The sequence below is a fragment of the Onychomys torridus genome, chromosome 4 (assembly GCF_903995425.1).
Source record: "Onychomys torridus chromosome 4, mOncTor1.1, whole genome shotgun sequence".
In the NCBI taxonomy this organism is placed as follows: Eukaryota; Metazoa; Chordata; class Mammalia; order Rodentia; family Cricetidae; genus Onychomys; species Onychomys torridus.
In genome coordinates this window covers 39,421,294-39,442,618 of record NC_050446.1, presented here as the reverse complement: position 1 = coordinate 39,442,618, position 21,325 = coordinate 39,421,294, and the positions used below count along the sequence as shown (strand labels likewise).

The window sequence follows — 21,325 nt, the reverse complement described above, 5'->3', positions numbered from 1 at the left end:
AAGATAACCAGTGACCAAGGATGGTCTGTTACAATGAGGTCTCCACAAACTGATGCTGGGAGCTTGATGAGCTAGGAAGAGCATCTAACAGCATGAGAACTGAGGTCTCACACAGCTGCTGTACAAAAATATGTGCCTGACTCTTCCAGATCTTTCTAGTTTCAAAAAGAGAAACCAGAAGAGTGGATTGTTAAATGGCCCACATGTATCTGTTTCTACTTTAAATAATAGTGTGTTTTATTTCTTTCAAGTATAGACTATATGTGTGTTTGGGACTAAAAAGTAAAGTATGTGTAACAGACTTGTCTATTATGGGACCATGAACTCTCTACTACTCCCATGTTGTCATGTGATAGTGTCAATGCCTCTTTTTTAGATACTTTAGAAAAATAATAGTGAAGTGCAAAGCCTTTTCAGATTGCATATTATTGTCATTAGTCAGACACTCAATACAGGGGAGGAGTTTGAGAAGAAGACGGGCCGGAGTAATACAGATGCAGTGATGATGTGTGAAGTTCTCCACAACATAGAAAATTAAAAGAATCTAGAGTCTCCATGAGGACAGCCTTAGTTGTAAGGTCTTTATTAGCAATTGTTAAAACTTAAGTACCGTCAACAGAGTGTCATTAAGCAGTGGCTCAATAAAGATGGATAGGTTGATCTTACAATGAAACTTTACACTTCTCTGTAATGGAGTGGTTATTGCAAGGTCTGGAATTTGTTTCTGACCACAGCAAAACTGTGTGTGGACACAGACAAGCTTTCTTATATGTAAATCTCATTCATGCCCTAACTCAAGATGATGCTGGCTTTCCAATCTTCCTGCCATCTCTCCTTCACTCCAGAGTTCTAACAAATATTGCCCCTGCGCTGTATACTCCTATGCCTGCTCTCCTGCCGACTCCCATACCATCACCATGGAAATAGAGGTGGGGAAAGGGTGGGGGCATTCTTTCATGATATCACTTAAGAATGGTCCCCAAATTGGCATGGGGTACATCATGGCAACCTCACTCAGACTGTCAAAGAACAGATTCCAGTCAGAAAGAACACTGAGTGTGTGAGGCTGAAGTTTCTTTTCTTCAGATTCCATTTCTATTTTTAGAAAGACAAAAATAAAACTTCACAAGAGTCCCTGGAAAAATGTCTTTCAGGTCTGAATCCCTTTTTAGTTAATAGCTATCAATTTTTTTTTTTTAACAAAAGTCATACATACCTACAAGTTGCCAAGGCACCTTCAACATTTATTATCAAGAGCCATAAAATATTATTTACCTAATCTTCTTAAGTGAAAAGGTCAAGTCCTAGGAAAAACACATTAGGAAAATCTATTAGATCCAGGATGTAGTTTTACTTATTAATTTGTGTTTTATTTTAAAAAATAATTATGAATTTATCAAATTTTACAATATATATTAAATATTGTAAATAGAACAATGTTCACATCATACTTGTGTCATATTTCACAGAAAATATATAAAGTCATAGAAACTATGACTATATGTCTAACAAGTATACCTTTTAAAAATATATAATTTATTCATTAAAATGTTGTCCATGTTTGGAAAAGATCTGAACACTTATTATATACATGTTTATGTGTTTGTGTAACTTCTATAGATATATTCATGTATTTATATCTATGTATGTATATATGCACACACATAAAGAACTCTTAGAATTCAAGAGCAAAAAGATGAGCACAATTTTAAAATTGGCAAATGTCTTCAATGAACCTTTATTAAAAGAAAGAATATAAAAGTCCTCAATAAACTTAGCTGTTAGAGAAATATAAATCAAAACTCCAATTAAGTACTACTGTGGAATTCTCCATAATAGCCAATAGATACAAACATCCCAAATATTTACCAAATCAATGGGTTAAGGGCTGAGCAGACTGATATGTAATATATATATTACAATAGAATACTATTTAAGCATAAAAGTAGTTTCACATGCCACAATATGAATAAGTAATGATACATACTAAATGAAAGAAGCTAAACAAAAGGCTATTTGTATATTTCACTTATGCAGAATACCTATAATAGGTAAATTCAAAAAGACAGAATTCAGAGGTGGTTGTCAAAGCATTTGGAGGGAAAAGAAATGAAAAACTGTTTATTGGATGTGAGTTTTTATTTTGGAACATTGTGAGTTGACAGAGAGCAGATGTGTTGGTTAAAAGCAATAAACTCCATTGCTCTATTCACTTTAGAGGGCAGAATTGTTATGCAAATTTCACCTATGTAACTTTAATAAGCTCTGTTTTGTATTGTCTCAATCTTCAGTATAAGCAATCCACAAGAACTTCCAGGTCATCTCTGTAAACAGCACAACAGAGAGTCTGCTATAGGAGAAAGTTCCTTCTGGACAGCTGCTGGGTATTTGGCATTTTAATGCTTTGGAGCAATTTGGATCCATTCTTCTTGCCAGTCTACAAACAGAAAAACAAACAAACAGAAACCACTTTCCTATACAATAAAAGGAAAAGTTAAGATTTAAGTTCTGCTTACTTTAACTATACCTCTACTTAAAGCGGTGGTTCCCAACCTTCCTAATGCTAACAAGCCCTTTAATACAGTTCCTCATGTTGTGGTGACTCCCAACCATAAAATTATTTTGTTGCTACTTCAGAACTGTAATTTTGCTACTGTTATGAATAGTAATGTAAATATCTGATATGCAGGATATCTGATATGTGACCCCCAAAGGAGATTAAAAACCACTGGCATAAAGCTCACAAGAAACTAAAATTCACCCCAATTTCTTTTCATCCAACATTCATGTTTCATACTCTGTGTGCAGTCAGATTAATTGAGTGTTGCAAGTTTTATAAACTCACTTTTTTGGATCCCTGCAATATACTCTTCCAGCTCCCCATATACTCTTCCAAAGATACCCCTGCATACCCAACCTCATCCTGCCCCTTACTGTATCTGTCTTCAGTCTAGACCATAGAAGCTGGGATTCCAATCCTAATTGCTTCTAATGCCCTCTGTGAAATCCTTAACTGTTGAAGACAGAAAAATCAGTCAAGTGTTGTACCAAACATTGTGATTTAGGTAACTAAAAACGAAACCTCCACTGTCACTTGGGAAAGGAATTGGAAGTTTCTCAGAAAGGTAAAAACTGAATGATCAGGGTTGGGGATTTAGCTCAGTGGTAGAGCGCTTGCCTAGCAAGTGTAAGGCCCTGGGTTCGATCCTCAGCTTCAAAAACAAAAACAAACAAACAAAAACCTGAGTGACCACATAACCTAGAAATTCTGCTCCTAATTATTTTCACAAAATAATTAAAGATATATCCATACCAAATCTTGTCCATACATATTCAAAATGGCATTATTCATAATAGTTAAAACAGTGGAAACAATCCAAATGCCCATCAAATGAGAAATCAGCAAGTGAAACTCCATATTGTGCATACCCTGGTGTATTATTCAGTCATTAAAAAAGAAGGAGGAGGAGGAGGAGGAGGAGGAAGAGGAGAAGGAGAAGAAGAATTATTATTACTGGTTCCTGCTGCAATACGGATGAACCTTAAGGAAAAGAAGTCAGACAGTACAGGTCATGTAAAAGTGGTTCTAGTAGCTGTGAAATGTGAAGCATAATCGAACACACATGTACAGTTTAGATTGGCAGTTGTCAAGGGCTCAAAGAGAGGACAAGAGAGTGATTGCTGATGAGCTCAGCCTTGCTTCTTTGAATGCTAACAATATTCTGAGGGCAAGAATGGTTAGACAATTCCTTAAGTGTTCTCAGAAACACCAAATCGCATTTCCCAGTTGCCGTTGTTTAACATTTTAAAACCTTGCACTTGGCTATCTGACATCTGTGAGTAGATTTAGACCTAGAACAGATTCTAAGCGGCTTAAGGGCTACATGGAATAAATGGCAGCTATTTCTATTCTTAGGGATTTTGCTTCTCATTCATGAACTGAAAGAAAAGCCTGCCCTTGTCAATGAAAAATATTTTACATTCCATTCAAATTATTATGAGTTAAAAGACCTGGCCTACATTTGAACATCTATATTAATTCAGGTGAAAAACAAAAATAAATTAAGGAATATGTTGTCTTGGTATTATGTGCTGACCACTAGAATGAATATTATATTTTGCACCAAAATAGTCACTCAAATGTACTTCCAAATTTATCATTTTTATTTAATAATTTTCATCAGTGTCAACTGTCCTATATGATACACTTATTGAGTATAATAAAATCTTAGCTGAAAATTGATAAGTCAAACAATACATTCAGATATTCAGTGCAGCATTTTATTTTGGTCATGCTTTATGCCTAGAAGCTGTAACAAAGAAATGGAATAGTCACAGTTGTTGGTTTCAGAATGACTGGGCTTATGGGAAAGGCTAGTGATGACTACAGACCAGATAGATGAGAAAGCAAAGAGTTTCTCTTCAACTTTAGAAAAAGCCAACAATTCATACAATTCATATCTTATTGTGGTCTATCAAAAGGAAGGGATTTTAACTAAAACGGAAATGGGAAGAGGAGAGAGATCAGTCTATATGTTCCCCGCAGCACAGCAGCAAAGAAGGGTCCATTGACCACAGAACAAATGACTTTGGGGGTTCACTGAGAAATGGAATCATACAAAATCATTTTCTAGGTTTGAAAAGATAAAATAACTAAATGATAAATTAAACTTAAATAAACAAAGCTCCATTTCAAACCAGGCAATGGGCTCTGTGGATTTCCGCAACATCCTCCATCGTTTTATCACTTTGGTGGCACCAGAAAGCCGGTCCTGTCTTCACAATCCATCTGATTACATGTGACTTGGCGACGCTAAGCAAGTCCCAGGCGGGGGCAAAGCTGATTACAAAGCGCAATGAATAGACAACAGTGTTGATGACTTCATTTTACATTTTCTGCATGTTTTTAGTATTCAGATCTCAAATGTTAAATTTTCTAATGGCTGAAGTTACTTCCTTTCTGAGAAGACTTTGAAAATGACAATGTTTTAATTGGTTCACATTAAAGACTCTGAGAAGCTTGAAGAAGAAAAAAATCTTTCCAGATGAGCAAGAGGTTGGATAAATGTAATGACATATGGTTTGTTTTTTTATAGCTACAATATGCAAAAAATAGTAGCAGCATAGCACATGTATTCAATGATATATATGTATTTATACACATAAACATATATTCTGCTTATACATTATGAAATAAGATTCTTTTGTACAAATGTGACTTTTATTTTCTTTCTTTCTTGTTCCCCTTAGGAATAAAAATAACAACTGAAACTTAGAACAATTTTAAACATCTCATTATACAGGGGATCTTACAAAAGATAAAATCAACGACTGATACCACACGGTCCCTTGCACAGACTCATAAGTAAGTTGTCTACAGGGTCTCAGAGCCTCAGGGCAAGAAACTGTCCATCCATCTTATTAGGGATCTTCCCCTCCTCCACAGGCATCCTCCAGATCTTTCCAGATGGATGGCCATGAACTGATTCTTAAATATCTCTCAGGAAGGTTATGTCTCACATCCTCTGGCTAACGTAGAAACCCCTTGGAAGCTCTTCCTTCGCTGTTCCGTCATCCCTTAGTCCATTAGATCACTCATGAAGATGTGAAGGGCATCTGATGATCATATTCTACAAACTGATTTTAAAATTTTTCATTGTTTTTACATGACCTTCAATCTTTTTTTTAATCTTCGAATCTAAAAGCAAATCAATTGACATAAACATTTCCCTCAAACATCACACATAAGTCTTTTTTCTCAATCATTAATTCTTATTTTGACAAAGCCTTTCCTATGGAGAAGAGCATTCTAACCCACATAGGGATCTTTGCTACCAGGTTCCTCTGAACTTCATGTATTTACCTTCATTTCTTTGTACTCAGTAACTGAGGGGGTGGGGGCAAGCTCTCAATTTCCAAAACAATTGGTGAATTGGTGCTTATATCTCATTCCTAACAAGCATCTATCATCATTTTTATTTTAACTGTTTGGTATGGAAAATGTCATGCATATGCTACTTAAGTAGAACCACATAATACATCCCATATGTTCATCACCCATCTGAACATTCTCAGTGTTGTTATCTGTACACCTAAACCTGACACACCTTTGTATATATTTGAGTGTCTATATTGATTCAGGTGGAAAACGAAAATAAATTCAAGGAATATGTTGTCTTAGTGTTATGTCCTGACCGCTAGAATGAATATTATATTTTGCACCAAAATAGTCACTTTACATATACATAGATGTAAAATTTACAAAACTTGAAATCATTAACTTTAGCTTGGATCTTAATTGACAATTATTGCAATAAAAAATATTTTTTTTCTTAGCAGAAAGTTCCATCCTAGGTAATTTCTCCTGACCTATTCCAAGAAAAGGCCACAGTTTGGGCCTTTTATTAAAACTTTGGTTTTGCCTGTTTTTGAACTTGCGTATCTGGATCCACACAGGATGGCACTTACTTTTGTGTGTCCAGCCTCTTTTACAATGCACACTGTCTGTATAATTCATCTGTATTACTGTGTGTAGTCATTGTTGGGGCCTTGGTTTTTAATAATATTCAACTGTATGAATTTATGTCACAATTTATCAATTATTTTTCTTGCTAATGAGTATTTCAATTATTTTAATTCATAACTAAGATTTAAAAAGATTTCTTCGATCATTTACTACAAGCCTTCATCTTCCTAATGTGGTTGTACTCCCTGTAAGTTGAATTTTATTTTTGAACCAAATAGTGAAAGAATCACAACTGACGTGTATTGAGAGGACTTCTTCCTACCTATCACTGACTACTGTACAGCTCCACACTGCATTCTACAGATAAGTAAACTTTCATCAGTTGCTTGAGTGTTCTTCCAATATTAATGCAATTATGAGTAAATAAACATGTATTTGCTCTCCTTGTAACACAAAAATGTAGTCTGATATATGGTTCTTCAATGCTTCTGTCTTTTTCAATTAACAACCTCTCGGAGTCTTTCTGCATTGATAAACAAAGACCGCCTGCATTGTTTGTAAACGGTGCTGTATGGATAGCTCCTCAGATAATTGCTAACATGTTGTGATTATGCAAAATACTACAACAAAGCTTTCTCTACATAATTACAAGTATATGAAGCATTATTAGTGCAATTAAGTTTCAAAATAGTGTTTTAATCTTGCTGGGCTAGAGTCTATAGGCATTGATAACTTTTTAAACATTAACAACTTGTCCCCCAAAAGGAGTCATAACACATTGTATTCGGCAAACAATACAATATACCCTCCCTCCTGCAGACTTGCTGCCAAAATGCATTATGAATCATTCCCAGACATTTCAGTCTCAGTATCCTCAAGAGCTGTCAAAAATCAATGCACAGCAACCTCACACCCTCCATGACATTTGGCTGAAGTGAAGTCCTCAGCAGGACCAGCTACATAATTTGTGCAAAATAAAAATGTGGCACCTTGTTAATAAAAATCTCAAGACAGTGAAACAGAGAGATTAAGTCAAACACTGGGCCTTCTAAACATGTGGTTCCGTGTACCTGAATAGATTGAAAACACATAGAAGTTTTCCTTTATACTAAGCCTCAGGAAAAATTTCACTATTTATGTACCTTGTTTTACCTTAAACACTGGTGCAAAAATCTTTCATGATATTTTATAACAGAACCATTTATTTTATTACAGATAAGTAAAATCAACCTTACAGGAAGGCAAATCATATCTCTACTACTGGCAATCAAAGGTACTCCACGCTATCCCTAATAGAACACAACACCCTCCCAAATACACAACTACCCTGCTTCGAGACAAAGTTTTTCATATTAATCTTATACATACATGCCTATCACTTTCACTGCCTGGCATCATAATATTTGGACAATTGTAATGATGGGAATTATAGGCCAAGTAGAGGCCAATGTTAAAGCTACCATTGGACCTGCACACTCAAACTGAGTGTAATGATTGTCTTAGCACCCACATTTCATCATAACACAATGACTTTTAAGAAGCAGATTTGATCCTCCTAGCATGTGGGGGAAGAGAAGTGTATTATACAGAACACCCCTGAATTATCATAAGGCTTATCTTCATGTTGTCCTTGCCTCCAAGAGCCAGAATTAGTAGAGTTAGAGAAATGTCCTGGGAGGGGGGAAGAAGCTGGGGATGTTACTTCTAACATAACAGAAGGCAAATAAGGTGGAAAGAAGAGAAGCTCTGTGCGGTGAGATACCGAGAGGTTTTACTAAGATTCTGGTGCTGAATTTATGGCTTTTAGATATCTTGCAGAACTCCCTCCTTACAGGTGTTTCACAAACTGATAGTATCTGAAAGGGAAAGAGAGAGAGAAAGAAATTAGGAGAAGAGAAAATGAGGAGGAAAATGGACAACAGAGTAAAGGGAGCAGAAACATTTAATAAAGGTGTGGCTGTCATATGCCTGAAGGTTGTAGTCATAAAGAGCAATTCAATCTGTGCGAAACTGTTCCACACCTTCAAGCTTATTACATTTGTCTTCCTTCTGCTGCACTTTGAGCTGGACACCATTCTCTGCTCTTTGACCCCATCTGCTGGTTCTGCGAAGAGCTGTCCTTGGATCATGACACCAGCAGGACCCAGGAGAAAGGGAGACAGATAATTTTTTCAGCTGTGCTTTTCACCTTAACCTGTTCAGAGTTAAGCTGGGAGGGAGGGCTTGATAAAATGCAGATTCTGACTCTGTAAATCAGATCTGGGCCATGGGATTTTCCATTGTTAATAAGGTCTCATGTGTGTTAATACTTGGATGCCACTCTAGGTACCAGGGATATATATCATCAATAATGACTAGCACAAAACCCTTCAGTAAGGTCTCCCAACTGACATGGAAACTGATACCTGTTTCCTAATGTATAACTACATCTACCCATTAACTTAATAGACTTACTGAAGAGTTAAGTTCATCCGGAGTACTTCTGCAGTTTCTTCAGTGGTCTATTTTCACATAAATCATCAATCATACCATGGAGTTGACACATTTGGATACTGAGATCTAGTTGGGAAATGCTATGATGATATTGTCATATGGAATGTAAGTTTCACTTTAAAGAAATGTTTAACCCATGCTCTCTTCTTAGAAGTCAGCAATGGAGTCACAAAGAGGATGTGTGGCTTGTCCAAAGTCACACAGCTTATTGATGACAGCAGAAGGAAAATCTATTTATGATCACAGGAGTATCATGCTGTCTGTTAGTACATCCTGGTTATTTTCCATTTTCTATTTCCTTCTGTTGAAATGACCAGAATTGTATCTGCTATGTACTATAATTAGTAAGGACCTATATACATATCGGAAGTTAGAAACTGTGACAGCATGTATCCCATCTCAATAGTTTTCCTCACATGTCTTTCTTTTGTATTCTAGTGCCCCACCTCTTCTCTATAAAATTGGATTTAAAACTTTTTCACAGGATGAAAAAGAAACACTAGACCCTTTGATATCAGCATCATGTACCTTGGGTATTCTCATGAATATGGTGTGCATTACATTTTAATTGACATTTTAAAACTCCACACAAAAAGAGTACAAATTTATTCCATATGAAGTGGATGAGTGGTTTATTGATAAGTGTGTGCTAGTGAGTTATTTGTTTGCCTAGATGAATGATCAATCAGATATTCAGGAACTCACGACGGTCGGATAGTCAATGACGGGACTACAAGACCCTCAAATGAGACTCGGCTCATTTGACGTCAAAATTCACTGCAGAGAACGTAAGTGTGTTTTCACGCCTGACGGAGATTGGAGGGTGGCTTTCTAAACTGCCCTTTCCATCCCCAAACAGAAGGCACAAGAGTAAATACAAAGTTTCCGGGGCTCTGAGGTCTCGTCCCAGTGTCAGCGCAGAAGGCAGATGAGCAAAGTGAGTGGGCGGGTGAAATCATTTGAACAAAACCCCATTATTTACAGATGAGAAATTTATATTGTCAGCGTAATATCTGCGAGGCTAAACAGCCTGGAGAATATATAAAACACAGCATCCTGGTGCAGAAGTGCAGAGCTTGGGCACAGAACACATCCAGAGTTCCCAAGTGGGCTCCCTCGGTCTGCACCTGCTCTCAGCTCAGTCACACAAGGTAAGAGGCACACTGTGCGCCCGTTAGGAAAGCCTGTTCGGAGGGGGTTGGGCAGTTCAGTATTTTAAGTATTATAAATTAAAATAATGCTTTTTCGTCTTTTACTTGATAGGAGTATGAAGGACACAATTTAGATAAAAATACTATTGACTAGATTTATAACTACTTTTAACATAATGATTTCGCAAATTCCTTAGGAAAATAATGTAATACAATCATAAAATAGGAAGAAAAACAAGGATTCAGACCAATGCATTCGTTACAATGAGAACAGCATGTTCAAATAAGTAAACACTCTGAAAAAAATAAATAAATATTTTTTTCCTTGGATTTGATAGATGCACGTGCTACTTTGAACAGAAGGGGCTTTTTAATTTCACAAGGAAAGTGTGCAGTATGAGATTACAACAGCAATTTTCTGTATCAATTAAAAGTTCTGTTTTTGAAAAGAAGATATTTAATATCATCATTCAAATATCCAAATCTCTAATAAATGCTTCAAAATATCAAAGCCTGTGCATCAACCCTTTGTAAATAAAAGCTAGTATCCTTGGTGCAAAGAATAAGCATCCTTGGTGCCTGGGGACTTCTTCATATGAGTTATTAACTAACAGCTATTTACACCATATTGAGGACCAATACTTATAAATAAAATCCACAGTAGCTACATCTGGAATGGAATCGTGTATATGTCTTTAGAAAGACAAATCATATATTCTGAAGTATCTATTTGACTTCATGAAAAAGAAAGCTCCATTTCACAAACACCAGCAACAGAGTCAGCCATCAAGAAGAGGGTGTTGCTTTTTTTCATTTTGTTTTTTTTTTTTGTTTTTCGAGACAGGGTTTCTCTGTGTAAGCTTTGCGCCTTTCCTGGAATTCGCTTTGGAGACCAGGCTGGCCTCGAACTCACAGAGATCCGTCTGGCTCTGCCACCCGGTGAGGGTGTTTCAATATACTCTAGGGGCTCCTTATGAAAGAAAGTAGAAAGTATTTATGTGCCCTACAACACCACTCTACTTTAGGAAAATAATATAATCTCTACTTTACTACATCTCAGATTTTTTCTAAGACTTTTTTACACAGGGGGTAGTACTGTGTCTATAGTCTCCTGTTAATTCTAATTGGAAAATTGTGGTAGTTTGTTGTTGTTGTTGTTGTTTGTTCTTTCACAAATCCCATACTCTCTCCTTACACCAGCTACAAAAGGAGGGAAGTAACTGCAAATTCCTTACTGAATAAAATTTTGATGTTAAAATAATATATTTACTTCTCAATAGTATTAAAACAATGAATTAATTATATTATGTCTCTTCACAATTTTGTTAACTTTCAAAAAGTGAGTTATATCAAGGACCTCTTTGGGTTGCCTTAGAAGACACATGTTCTCACAATGTTACCTGCTCTAAGTCTACCCCTGATAAAGATGACTCGGGACATCACATAACCTTCAGGGACTTTGGGTTGAAGGATTTATCTAGGACTAAATTGGCATTGTTCAGTCTTTTACAAAGGCTCTCCGATGGTGTTATAATCCTAAAGGGAAGTCTTTGCCTTAGCTCTTCAATATTATAAAAAGATATTACCTGTGAGAGGTACAATCAAAGTCATTACCTGAAAATATAACAGACTTGCAAAAGCTTGCCAGGTAGTTACACTAAAGCACAGAAATGTGTCAAAGTAGCAATTTGATGCTGATGACCAAGAAGTATGAATGTATAATTTCTATTACGTTGCTTTGTCTGATTGGCCAGTTAATCTATGAAGGCTTATTATTTCAGAACATGACCACTGCAGGTATGACAATTTCAGTTTTACTGCCAAAAACAGATAGTAAATATGGCTGAGATGCTAGAGAAAAGATTGATGTTTTAAAATGATAATATTTGTAAAAATCCTTATTCCAAACCAAATGCCATTTGCTAAATATACTCATTTAATTTATTTATGGAGAAACATATGAAACTTGGGCTGAAATTCTCATTTCTCAAAAATAAAACGTTGGAGTTGGAAAGTGGCAGAGAGCAGCCCTTGACACATAGTGGACTCAAAGTTTCAATTCAGAAAGCAGGAGAGCTCACTCCATCCATAGAGGCATCCTGGCCCACATTCATATGGGTCTCCACCCTCATCATCACACACTTGGTATCTTATGTTTTCACAGGGTATCTGTTTTTGACAAACAGACAAGAAACCAGGTGTATGCTACAGATAGACCTATAGTGTCATTAATAGGAAATGTCATTTCCTAGACTGAGTCTAATTACCAGACAACCCAGGGACTTCTGGGACTTCAAAAGCAAGCACTAATTTTCCCTAGGATTCCAATCTTTAATTTCTTAGTTGTGATTGTTCAAGTTGCCAAGAGCATTAGTTCTTATTGCAAATTGCTTGTCTTTAAAATGATTTTTTCCTTTAATTTAGAACAGGTCAAAGCACCCTAAAATACCTCAAATCTGTTGGCCGCTTTATAATTACAAAGTCTAGACCAAGTTACACTATTTAAAATATAAATGAATAATACATCTGAACCGACAGCTGGTATGCCAAGTTGTAGCCCGAGGCAGCTTTAAGATGGTTGAAATGCAGTATAATGTAAATGCTTGGAAGTGAAGGACGATTAATTGAAAGCCAGACTGATAGTGAAGGGGGTGGCGTTATGGATAAGGTGCCACTCAGGATAACCATATGCAGCATATCATCCTCAGAGAGTATTTTAAATGTTTATTGTGGACACTTTTATTTCAAGTCTGAAAATGAGCCTTCTAAACATTAACAGGACTGTCCTACATTAATGAAATGCCTAATAGTAGAACATATCCTTTGTGTTATTTTTTGCTTATCAAAATTCATGGAGAGATGTATTCTACTTGAAATTAAGGTGGAATTGTAACTAGAAGCAGAATAAAATTGACAAGTACACCTCTGTCTGTATATAATATTTACTTAGTCAAAATTGAACTCATTTGGACTGCCTGCTCCCCTGTCACTCCCCTACCCCCTACTCTGTGCTCCAACAGGCAGAAAAAAAACATGAAGACCATTTACATTGTGGCTGGAATTTTTATAATGCTGGTGCAAGGCAGCTGGCAGCATTCCCTTCAGGACACAGAGGAGAAACCCAGGTACTAACCTACAGACTCTTCCTAGCCTGTCAATGTGGTTAGAATAAAGTTTGGAGAACGGTGACTGTTGAGTAGGGTCTCAGCGGTTTGAAGGTATGCTCTCCCTGCACAGTTTTCAGATGTTGAAAGTACAGTGGTGATAAAGGTGGGCTCTTCTGGAATACGAAGCAGGGTGTATATTCACCAACAAAGGGTGTAAACCATGAAAATGGCAAACTATAGTCCTTAGGATTCTTCAAATGTGGTGTATCCACTCATTACTCACACATGACAAACTACATTGATTTAACTATTTCAACTCAAGTTCCTTTTTATGCCTTTAAAAATAACATCATTTTTGCTAATTACAGAAAGCATGCGTGTCTAAGATATCAAATGTTAAAAATATGCAAAAAATTTTAAGGATTCAAATTTCTACTACCCAAAGAAAACAATTCAAAATATATAAAAATGTTGTGTTGCTTTCCTGCATTTCAAAAACTTTTAAAATATATTTTTCTTTTTTTTTCCTGTACCATTTATTTATTTTTCATTTTTTTATTATGTGTTTTAATTTTATACATCAGCCATGGGTTCTCCTGTCCTCTCCCCTCCCGCCCCTGCTCCCACCTTCCCCTCCATTCCCATGTCCTCCAGGACCAAGACACCCCTGGGGATTCATTTAAACCTGGTGGATTCAGTACAGGCAGGTCCTGTCCCCTCCTTCCAGGCTGAGCATGTGTCCCTGTGTAAGCCCAAGGTTCCAAACAGCCAGCTCAGAGCATTGTATTAGTTTCTCCCTGCCATTTTCCCAAATCCCTCTCCACTATCTGTGCAAACTATACAAATATCTCTCAGCTTATATAGCCATCAATCATGTTTTTCTCTTGAAATTGTATTAACTTTCTCTTTATTATAATATTTGTTACATATATGATATATAAGAGTTGCATACTTTTCACCTCATAAATATATAATATTTATTTATATGTTCCTCTTCTAGTGGTCATTTAAGAAGTCTTAAAATTTGCCCATGAAGGATATTACAAGTGAGATGTGTCCACATACACTTTGCCTCACATTTCTTAGTATTTTCTGGGGTGAATCTCCAGCAATGAGATTACTGTGTCAAAGGTTGATGATTTTAAACTAGAGCTTGTACAAAACTCTTGCTGATTTGCCTTCTAGAAAAGTTCTGGAAGTTCATGCCCTCTCCCATTAGCAGTAGGAAAATATTTTATCCTTTCTAATATTTAGTAATTTTAATTTAATGAGTAAAAATAGTATATAATTTGTGGTTATTACACTGATATTCCTGTATATTTACCATGCCAACCAGCTACATAGGAATATCCACCAGGAATTTTCAAACTAGCAGATGGTGTTTTCTGTCCCTTTCTCCAATCTTTAGCTACCGTATAACTAAGTAATTGAGCTATTTTTTTTTTAACATTAGTATGTGCAAGACAAAATTAGGGGCATAGATCTTCTGCCCAAACAAATGATTTGGGATTCTTAAACTTTTAAAATATTCAAGTCACTGCTCTTCTCTGTCATATTAGCATAATCATGAGTAGATTAATTAGTTGAAAAGATTTATTTCACCCTGTTTTAGAAAACTTTGGAGAAACCTGTTGCTAGAATTCAGGAGTATCTTCCAATACTCTAAAGCTGTTCCCATGACCAGCTGACGTCCTTCTAAGAACCCTTCCAAGCCCCTTGGGGTCTAAGGAGTCTGCAGAAACAACAGCATGAAGCCTTCTATTTTGTAGTGAGGGGTCTTCTCAATTAGTCTGCATATAGAGTATGCATTCAGGGAGTATGTGCCTTGGAGTATTTACCCTTAGGGAATTTGCTCCTGGACTGTTATTATTTATAATTAATCACTGTTGCTTGCAGATCATTCTCAGCTACCCAGACAGACCCACTGGAGGACCCTGATCAGATCAGTGAAGACAAACGCCATTCACAGGGCACATTCACCAGCGACTACAGCAAATACCTGGACTCCCGTCGTGCCCAAGATTTCGTGCAGTGGTTGATGAACACCAAGAGGAACAGGTAAGAGTCTCAACCCGTTCTCCATATTGTAGACAGATGCACAACAAAACATTCTCCTAACTCTTAGGTTATCATGATCATCAAATGGGCTTATTCAATTTGGATGATTTTGAAATTAGGGGTGCTACCCTTTATTTCAGCTCTCATTATTCACCTCCTCAAATTTCTTATCCACACACCAGTGTGACATAGTCTTTTTTATTATTATTTTTAAACAAACACTAATCTTAGTAATATTTCCTCTCATCTATTTTACCTGAAGATTGAAAACTAAGTTTTGGAGACCTGCTAGGTTGGAAATTAAGTTCTTACTAAAACTTAGAGCAAATTCAACATGCCTTTGTGGGGTTCAAGCCAATAACTATGATCACATTAAGATTAACCCATAGCTGAGCTGATCATTGGTAAAGCACGAAAATAGATGCATTCTTTCTCTTGTAAAATAAAATCCAAGACATGCATTTAAAATTACAGCCTAGCTAGTCACAGAGCATACAGAGAGAAGGCGGCAAACAGGAACACAAACCCATCGTAAGGCATACATTTTAATGTTGGATTTGTTTGAGGGGTGTTGGGGGCTTTGCTACTTCTAGGCTACTGGAGAAAATTATCCACAAGAGTTTCACAGAGATGGTGGAATTTCACAATTTCTTTGGAGGATGGCCCACTTGGGAAAGGGAGTTATGCATACCAAGTAGCTGAAGAAATCTAAAAATCAGGAAAAGGACATAGATGAACAGGGAGGAAGAGGGAAAGAGAAGAGGTGACAGGGCACAGATAACCTTCAAGTGAAGAGTTCAGCAGCAAGGAAGATGGCCATAGCGGTCAGAGCAGGCCTGGGGGCCAACAGTGTCCCCTCCCTTGATGACTAGAGGTAAGACTGTGAACTGTGAGAAAACACAAATTAACAGAGTTGAAAACAATTGTTCTCATCCTCTAGAGTGGGAATGATGCAATATTGGAAACTAACACAAGGCCACCCGTAATCTCAGCTGTTTGTTAAGTCTAAGATGAACCTTCCAAGGATGATAAATGGCCAGGGCTGCAAGCAGCTCCTTCTGTACCCACCACCCTCCCTGGGTCTTCTGCACACACTTGCTGTGGATAAAAGCTCACCTCTGCTTCTCTCCTACAGGCTCACGTATTTTCTTTAATTCATTATCGTATGGTTCTTCTCATAATAATTCAAAATCATCGCTTGCTTTCCTTTGAATCCATTAACTAACTCTGACTGGATGATCATTAATCATCCAGTCCCTACTCTGAGTTTTTAAAAGCATGGCCTAGTGGACAGCCTACCTGTACTGAGGATGAAGTAAAACCTAAATGATGCTTTAACAGCCAATGACCTGAGGAAGCAGAGAAGGTCGAAATGGCACCCTGGAAAAGGGAGGGACTTTTCAGTCCCTCTTAAAATGTTGTTAGCCTTTTCCCACCAATTTTCAATCTAGACCATGGATGTAACTTCAGAATAATCATCTAGTCACCCTCACCTTCCGAACTCCTCAGCTGTCTCACCACTCAGACCCAAGCCTGAAGTTCCCACCGCTTACCAAGGAAGACCACACTGCCCAAGAGACAAAGCTTCAACTTAACCTCCACATTTCTTTCAGGAACAACATTGCCAAACGTCATGATGAGTTTGAGAGACATGCTGAAGGGACCTTTACCAGCGATGTGAGTTCTTACTTGGAGGGCCAGGCGGCAAAGGAATTCATTGCTTGGCTGGTGAAAGGCAGAGGAAGGCGAGAGTGAGTCTGGGGTTACTTACCTGATGTTTTTCCTTGAAGTAGACTAAAACAACAACAACAAAAAACTCTATTGAAAACTTAAGAACATTTCAATATTTAATAAAATGGCCATAGTCTGAAGTTCCAAATTTGTTTAGCTAATAGTCATGTGATAGAAATATTAAAACATGTAGAGACATTAACCACATCTAACTGTGTATTTAGCTTTTATGCGGCCATCATACAGCTGGCCATACAATGTTCATGGTGAGTAATAAGAACAAGTTCTTTAGTAACTTGCTTAGATTTTAACCATATGTATTCCTGAAGCATCTCATTTTCTTGTGACCATTTTGATTTGCATTTGAAATGGAAATGGGAGAAAAATTATGTTCAACTCTGATTTTTCAGCAGAGTTAATTCCTGCTTGCTGAGAAAGATTGAAATGGGTAAGAGGCTTACGTGTAAGCACTAACCATCATGCCTGCAAACCCAATGGTACAACTTGTTGGATGTCTATAATGGGATACCCAAAATTCCACTGTGGCAAATTTGTGGGGGAAAATACAACAACAGATGAAGTTTTAATCCCTTCCTTCTACATTTTTCAAGACTGCTTTCACAGTCACCGGCATAATAGGGTACAATGCAGTTGTGCTGAATTTCAGAAAAATGAATAGTTTAAATAACAATGTCTGTGTTGCCAACTAACTAAAATATTTAAGGCAATATGAATGGTTGAAAAAAAGCATGAAGCTGCACAAGTTTGGTTTCAGGGCCAAGACCCAAAACCTTCTAACTTTGTGTGGGATTATATGAGGGGTTTAGTCAAAGTCCTGAACTGTTTTCTATACAGCTCTCGTACGTCACCAATGATCAGCAATCTGCAAGAACTTATTTAAGATAATCAAACCCTGACTTCAACCCTCCTTTTTCTTAGCTTCCCAGAAGAGGTGAAGATTGTTGAAGAAGGCCGCAGACATGCTGATGGCTCCTTCTCTGATGAGATGAACACAATTCTTGATAATCTTGCCACCAGGGACTTCATCAACTGGCTGATTCAAACCAAAATCACTGACAAGTAAGCACTTTGCAGTTAATTCTGAAATGTATCAAGACTTTCATAAATGTAAGTCACACAGCCATTAGCTGTCCTGGTGTGCAGAAGTGTCTTGGGTAATAAATAGGATGAGTGTTGAAGTCACTTAAGAGTACACCATCGGCCGGGCAGTGGTGGCGCATGCCTGTAATCCCAGCACTGAGGAGGCAGAGCCCGGCGGATCCCTGTGAGTTCAAGGCCAGCCTGGTCTACAGAGTGACATCCAGGAAAGGCACAAAGCTACACAGGGAAACCCTATCTCGAAAAAACAAACAAACAAAAAAATTCCTTAAAGTTTCCATCCACTTATTCACTCACAAAGCATTCACTGGCTATCTGTGATAGACAAACACTAGCAACATCAATATGAATGAAATATGGAGAAGAATTAAGTCATTACATATTAATACCACATTAAAATGCTATGATTTTAACACACAGGGGAAATGTCATTATATGTGGCATTATTTACTTAATTTAAAAGCAGAGCTATGTACCAGGATATAGTTTAGTGGTACAGTGCTTGCCTAGCATATACAGGGTCTTGGACTCAATCTCCAGCACTGAAAAAGAAAAAAAAAAAAAAACAGGAAAGAGATAAAGGCACAATAAAAATTAAATCAAAATGTCATTTATTACTAGATCTTAATTTTCATAATTATTTACAAATACATGTTTTTGGTATATTTTAAATAAATCATCCTTAAATGAAAATGAATTCAACTAAAAACACTGAGGAATTAGCTGGTAGAAAGATGGGTAAACAATTTTTATTAAGTGACATTGAAATGTCTCCTGAATATATTAATTATATCATGTGGTTGTTATAATTATTCTAAATAAGTAATCCTTTTTACATTTTTTTCCATAGGAAATAAGTTCGTCACCATTCACAACCGTCTTCACAACATCTCCCGCCAGTCACCTGGGATGTAGATTTTAAGTTCTATACATTTAAGAGCTATATCCTAAGCCGTATTGCTTTGCATGTGAACACATTTCCCTTTAGCGTTGTGTAGCCAAAAGATTGTAAATGAAATAAAGTATTTCCAGGATGTGGATAAAATAACAACCTTATAGTATGAAAATGCTGGATTCTCATATTTTCTTCTCATTTTCAGTGAGATTATCCTTCTGTGATATAAGTTGTAAATTTTTACAGTCACAACACCTGCATTGTAATAACAGAAGACATGACAACCTGGTAGCCACAGTGGCGAACCTGGAGAGAGAACTTCTTCCTTGAGTCCTTTATCATAAATGCACTCAGCTTTCAATGTATCAAGGATAGATTCAAATAAAAAGTCCAGCCTTTACTGTTGTGTCCTTCCTCTTTGTAAGCCCCGCCCCCTTTCCAAGAGCCCATTCTTCCTCAGCTGGTGGCCCGTAACTCAAATTTACAGTAAAGACACAATTCCATGTTTTGAATGACTGTACAGCATTCTACTGTGTTGTGCTAACACTGAACAACCAATCTGTCATAGAAAACAATTATTTATGTTTTATTCCAATAAAAATGTTATCACGCAGCATAAGACTCAAAATTCAAATCTTTCCTGGAGCCAAATAATTGCATCCACTTTTGAAAGCCAGGTGCCTCCCAGTTCAATAGTATGCCTTTACACACACATGCACACCTCAACACATAACTGCTTATGCTCGTCTACCCTGCCTGTATGTTCACACATCTAGGCACTGGCCTGTGGCCCACTTATGCACCTGTCTACCTGATGCCAGCAGACATCTGACTTTTCCCATAATATCCCGTATCCTGCTCTCGTGGTTCTACTATGGTCCGCTCTTAATTGAGCCTGGTGTTGAGTGGCAAGCCTGAGCTTTCCTCTGCTCGTGTCGCACCATGGCAACCTCTATTTCTCCTTCTCTGTAGCACTGCAGTGTGGTAGACTTACGCAGTAATAAGATTCCAAAGTTTATAATTTCGTGGGTAACTGCAGCTGTGGAGCTGGAGTGAAACCTCTAACATTCACTCACTCACTCACTCACTCACTCACTCACTAACTCACTCACATGATACATAATAGAAAATTTCTCCTGACTTAGAAGGTGTAAGGCCACAGTTATCCGAGTGAGGTTAGAGCTGGCAGAAAGATCCCAAGAAGCCATTTAACTCCTTTGGGTTCAAGTTTCTCATGTGAAAAAAAAAAATAAAATGAAAGCAATCTGAGCATTGTCATATCTCCATTTTTCAACTCTCTGTATTTCTTTACAATGAAGCCTCAGTAACAATAGAATCCTAAAATGGTTGTCATGTAAAGTGCTCAGCACAGGCAGGAAACTGCCTTTGTCTGTCGGCTTCTCCAAAACCAAAACCACCACTTTCTCCTCCAAAGCATCTCACAGTGAGAGGCTCACAAGCTATATAATCACATTCCCAAAGTTGGGTTTCTGTTAGTTTTCATGCTTGTTTGTTTAATAGAAGATGTCTGTGTTGGTGGTGAAGGTATTCAACTGATAAGAGATGAATGATGGTTTCCCCAGTTCTAGCAAAAGGAGCTCAAGGCAATTCAATGACGACATCATGTTTTCTTTCATGCAGATTATTGAGTTACATACCTGTGTAATCACAGGTGATCTAATATGCTCCATGTAAAATGTGTGTGTGTTGGGGGGGGGTGTTGTATAAAAAGAATAGTGTTATACACTAAACATAAATGCTCTCCAAACCCCAGAGAGCATCTTTGTGTATGTTCTAGTTAGGTAACAGCCTTCAGAACCAAAGAATACACCCTTACAAGGGGTGGGGGGTGCTCATAATGAGCATTGACACGAGGCTAGAGTAAAAAAAAAGAAGAAAACAGCTCGAAGATCAACAGGAGTCAAGCCCAAAAGACGACAAGCAATCAAAACCAAATAATACAGCTCAGCTCTTAAGATCCCGAGGTATTTAATAAAGCACAACAGAAAAGAAATCAACAAGTCATATAGTACAAAAAGAAAGTGAATACATCAGTCATTATGTGTCTGTATAAAATAACACAGAAATTCTCTCAGCATCAGACAAATGTGACTGAAGAAGAAAGAAGGGATAGAAGGCACGTCAAAATGCTGCTATGATTTGTAATGAAAATTCAGACAGTTATTAATATCTATGCATCTAATTGTACCTTTTTCACATCTTATGTACGGATTTGAGGATAAAATCTGAGACGCCACAATTATAGATGCCTATACTTTTTGGTCTAAGATGAGCAAGAATTAAG

At 37.2% G+C, this 21,325-nt stretch overlaps 1 protein-coding gene across 1 annotated transcript; it reads left to right on the top strand.

The window, feature by feature from the left end:
• Positions 1-10,028: 10,028 nt before the first annotated feature.
• Gcg (glucagon) lies at positions 10,029-19,419 on the top strand. The gene is made up of 6 exons (XM_036183017.1): positions 10,029-10,110; positions 13,131-13,235; positions 15,114-15,275; positions 16,889-17,026; positions 17,946-18,086; positions 18,976-19,419. Exons 2-6 carry the CDS (start codon positions 13,144-13,146, stop codon positions 18,980-18,982), a joined length of 540 nt encoding a protein of 179 aa, XP_036038910.1. The 5' UTR covers positions 10,029-10,110; positions 13,131-13,143; the 3' UTR covers positions 18,983-19,419.
• Positions 19,420-21,325: the final 1,906 nt, after the last annotated feature.

Coding starts and splice junctions, on each gene's coding strand:
- Gcg (XM_036183017.1), top strand. CDS start 13,144: ATGAAGACCATTTACATTGTGGCTGGAATTTTTATAATGCTGGTGCAA. Junction 13,236..15,113: donor GACACAGAGGAGAAACCCAG/GTACTAACCTAC, acceptor TGTTGCTTGCAG/ATCATTCTCAGCTACCCAGA. Junction 15,276..16,888: donor ATGAACACCAAGAGGAACAG/GTAAGAGTCTCA, acceptor CATTTCTTTCAG/GAACAACATTGCCAAACGTC.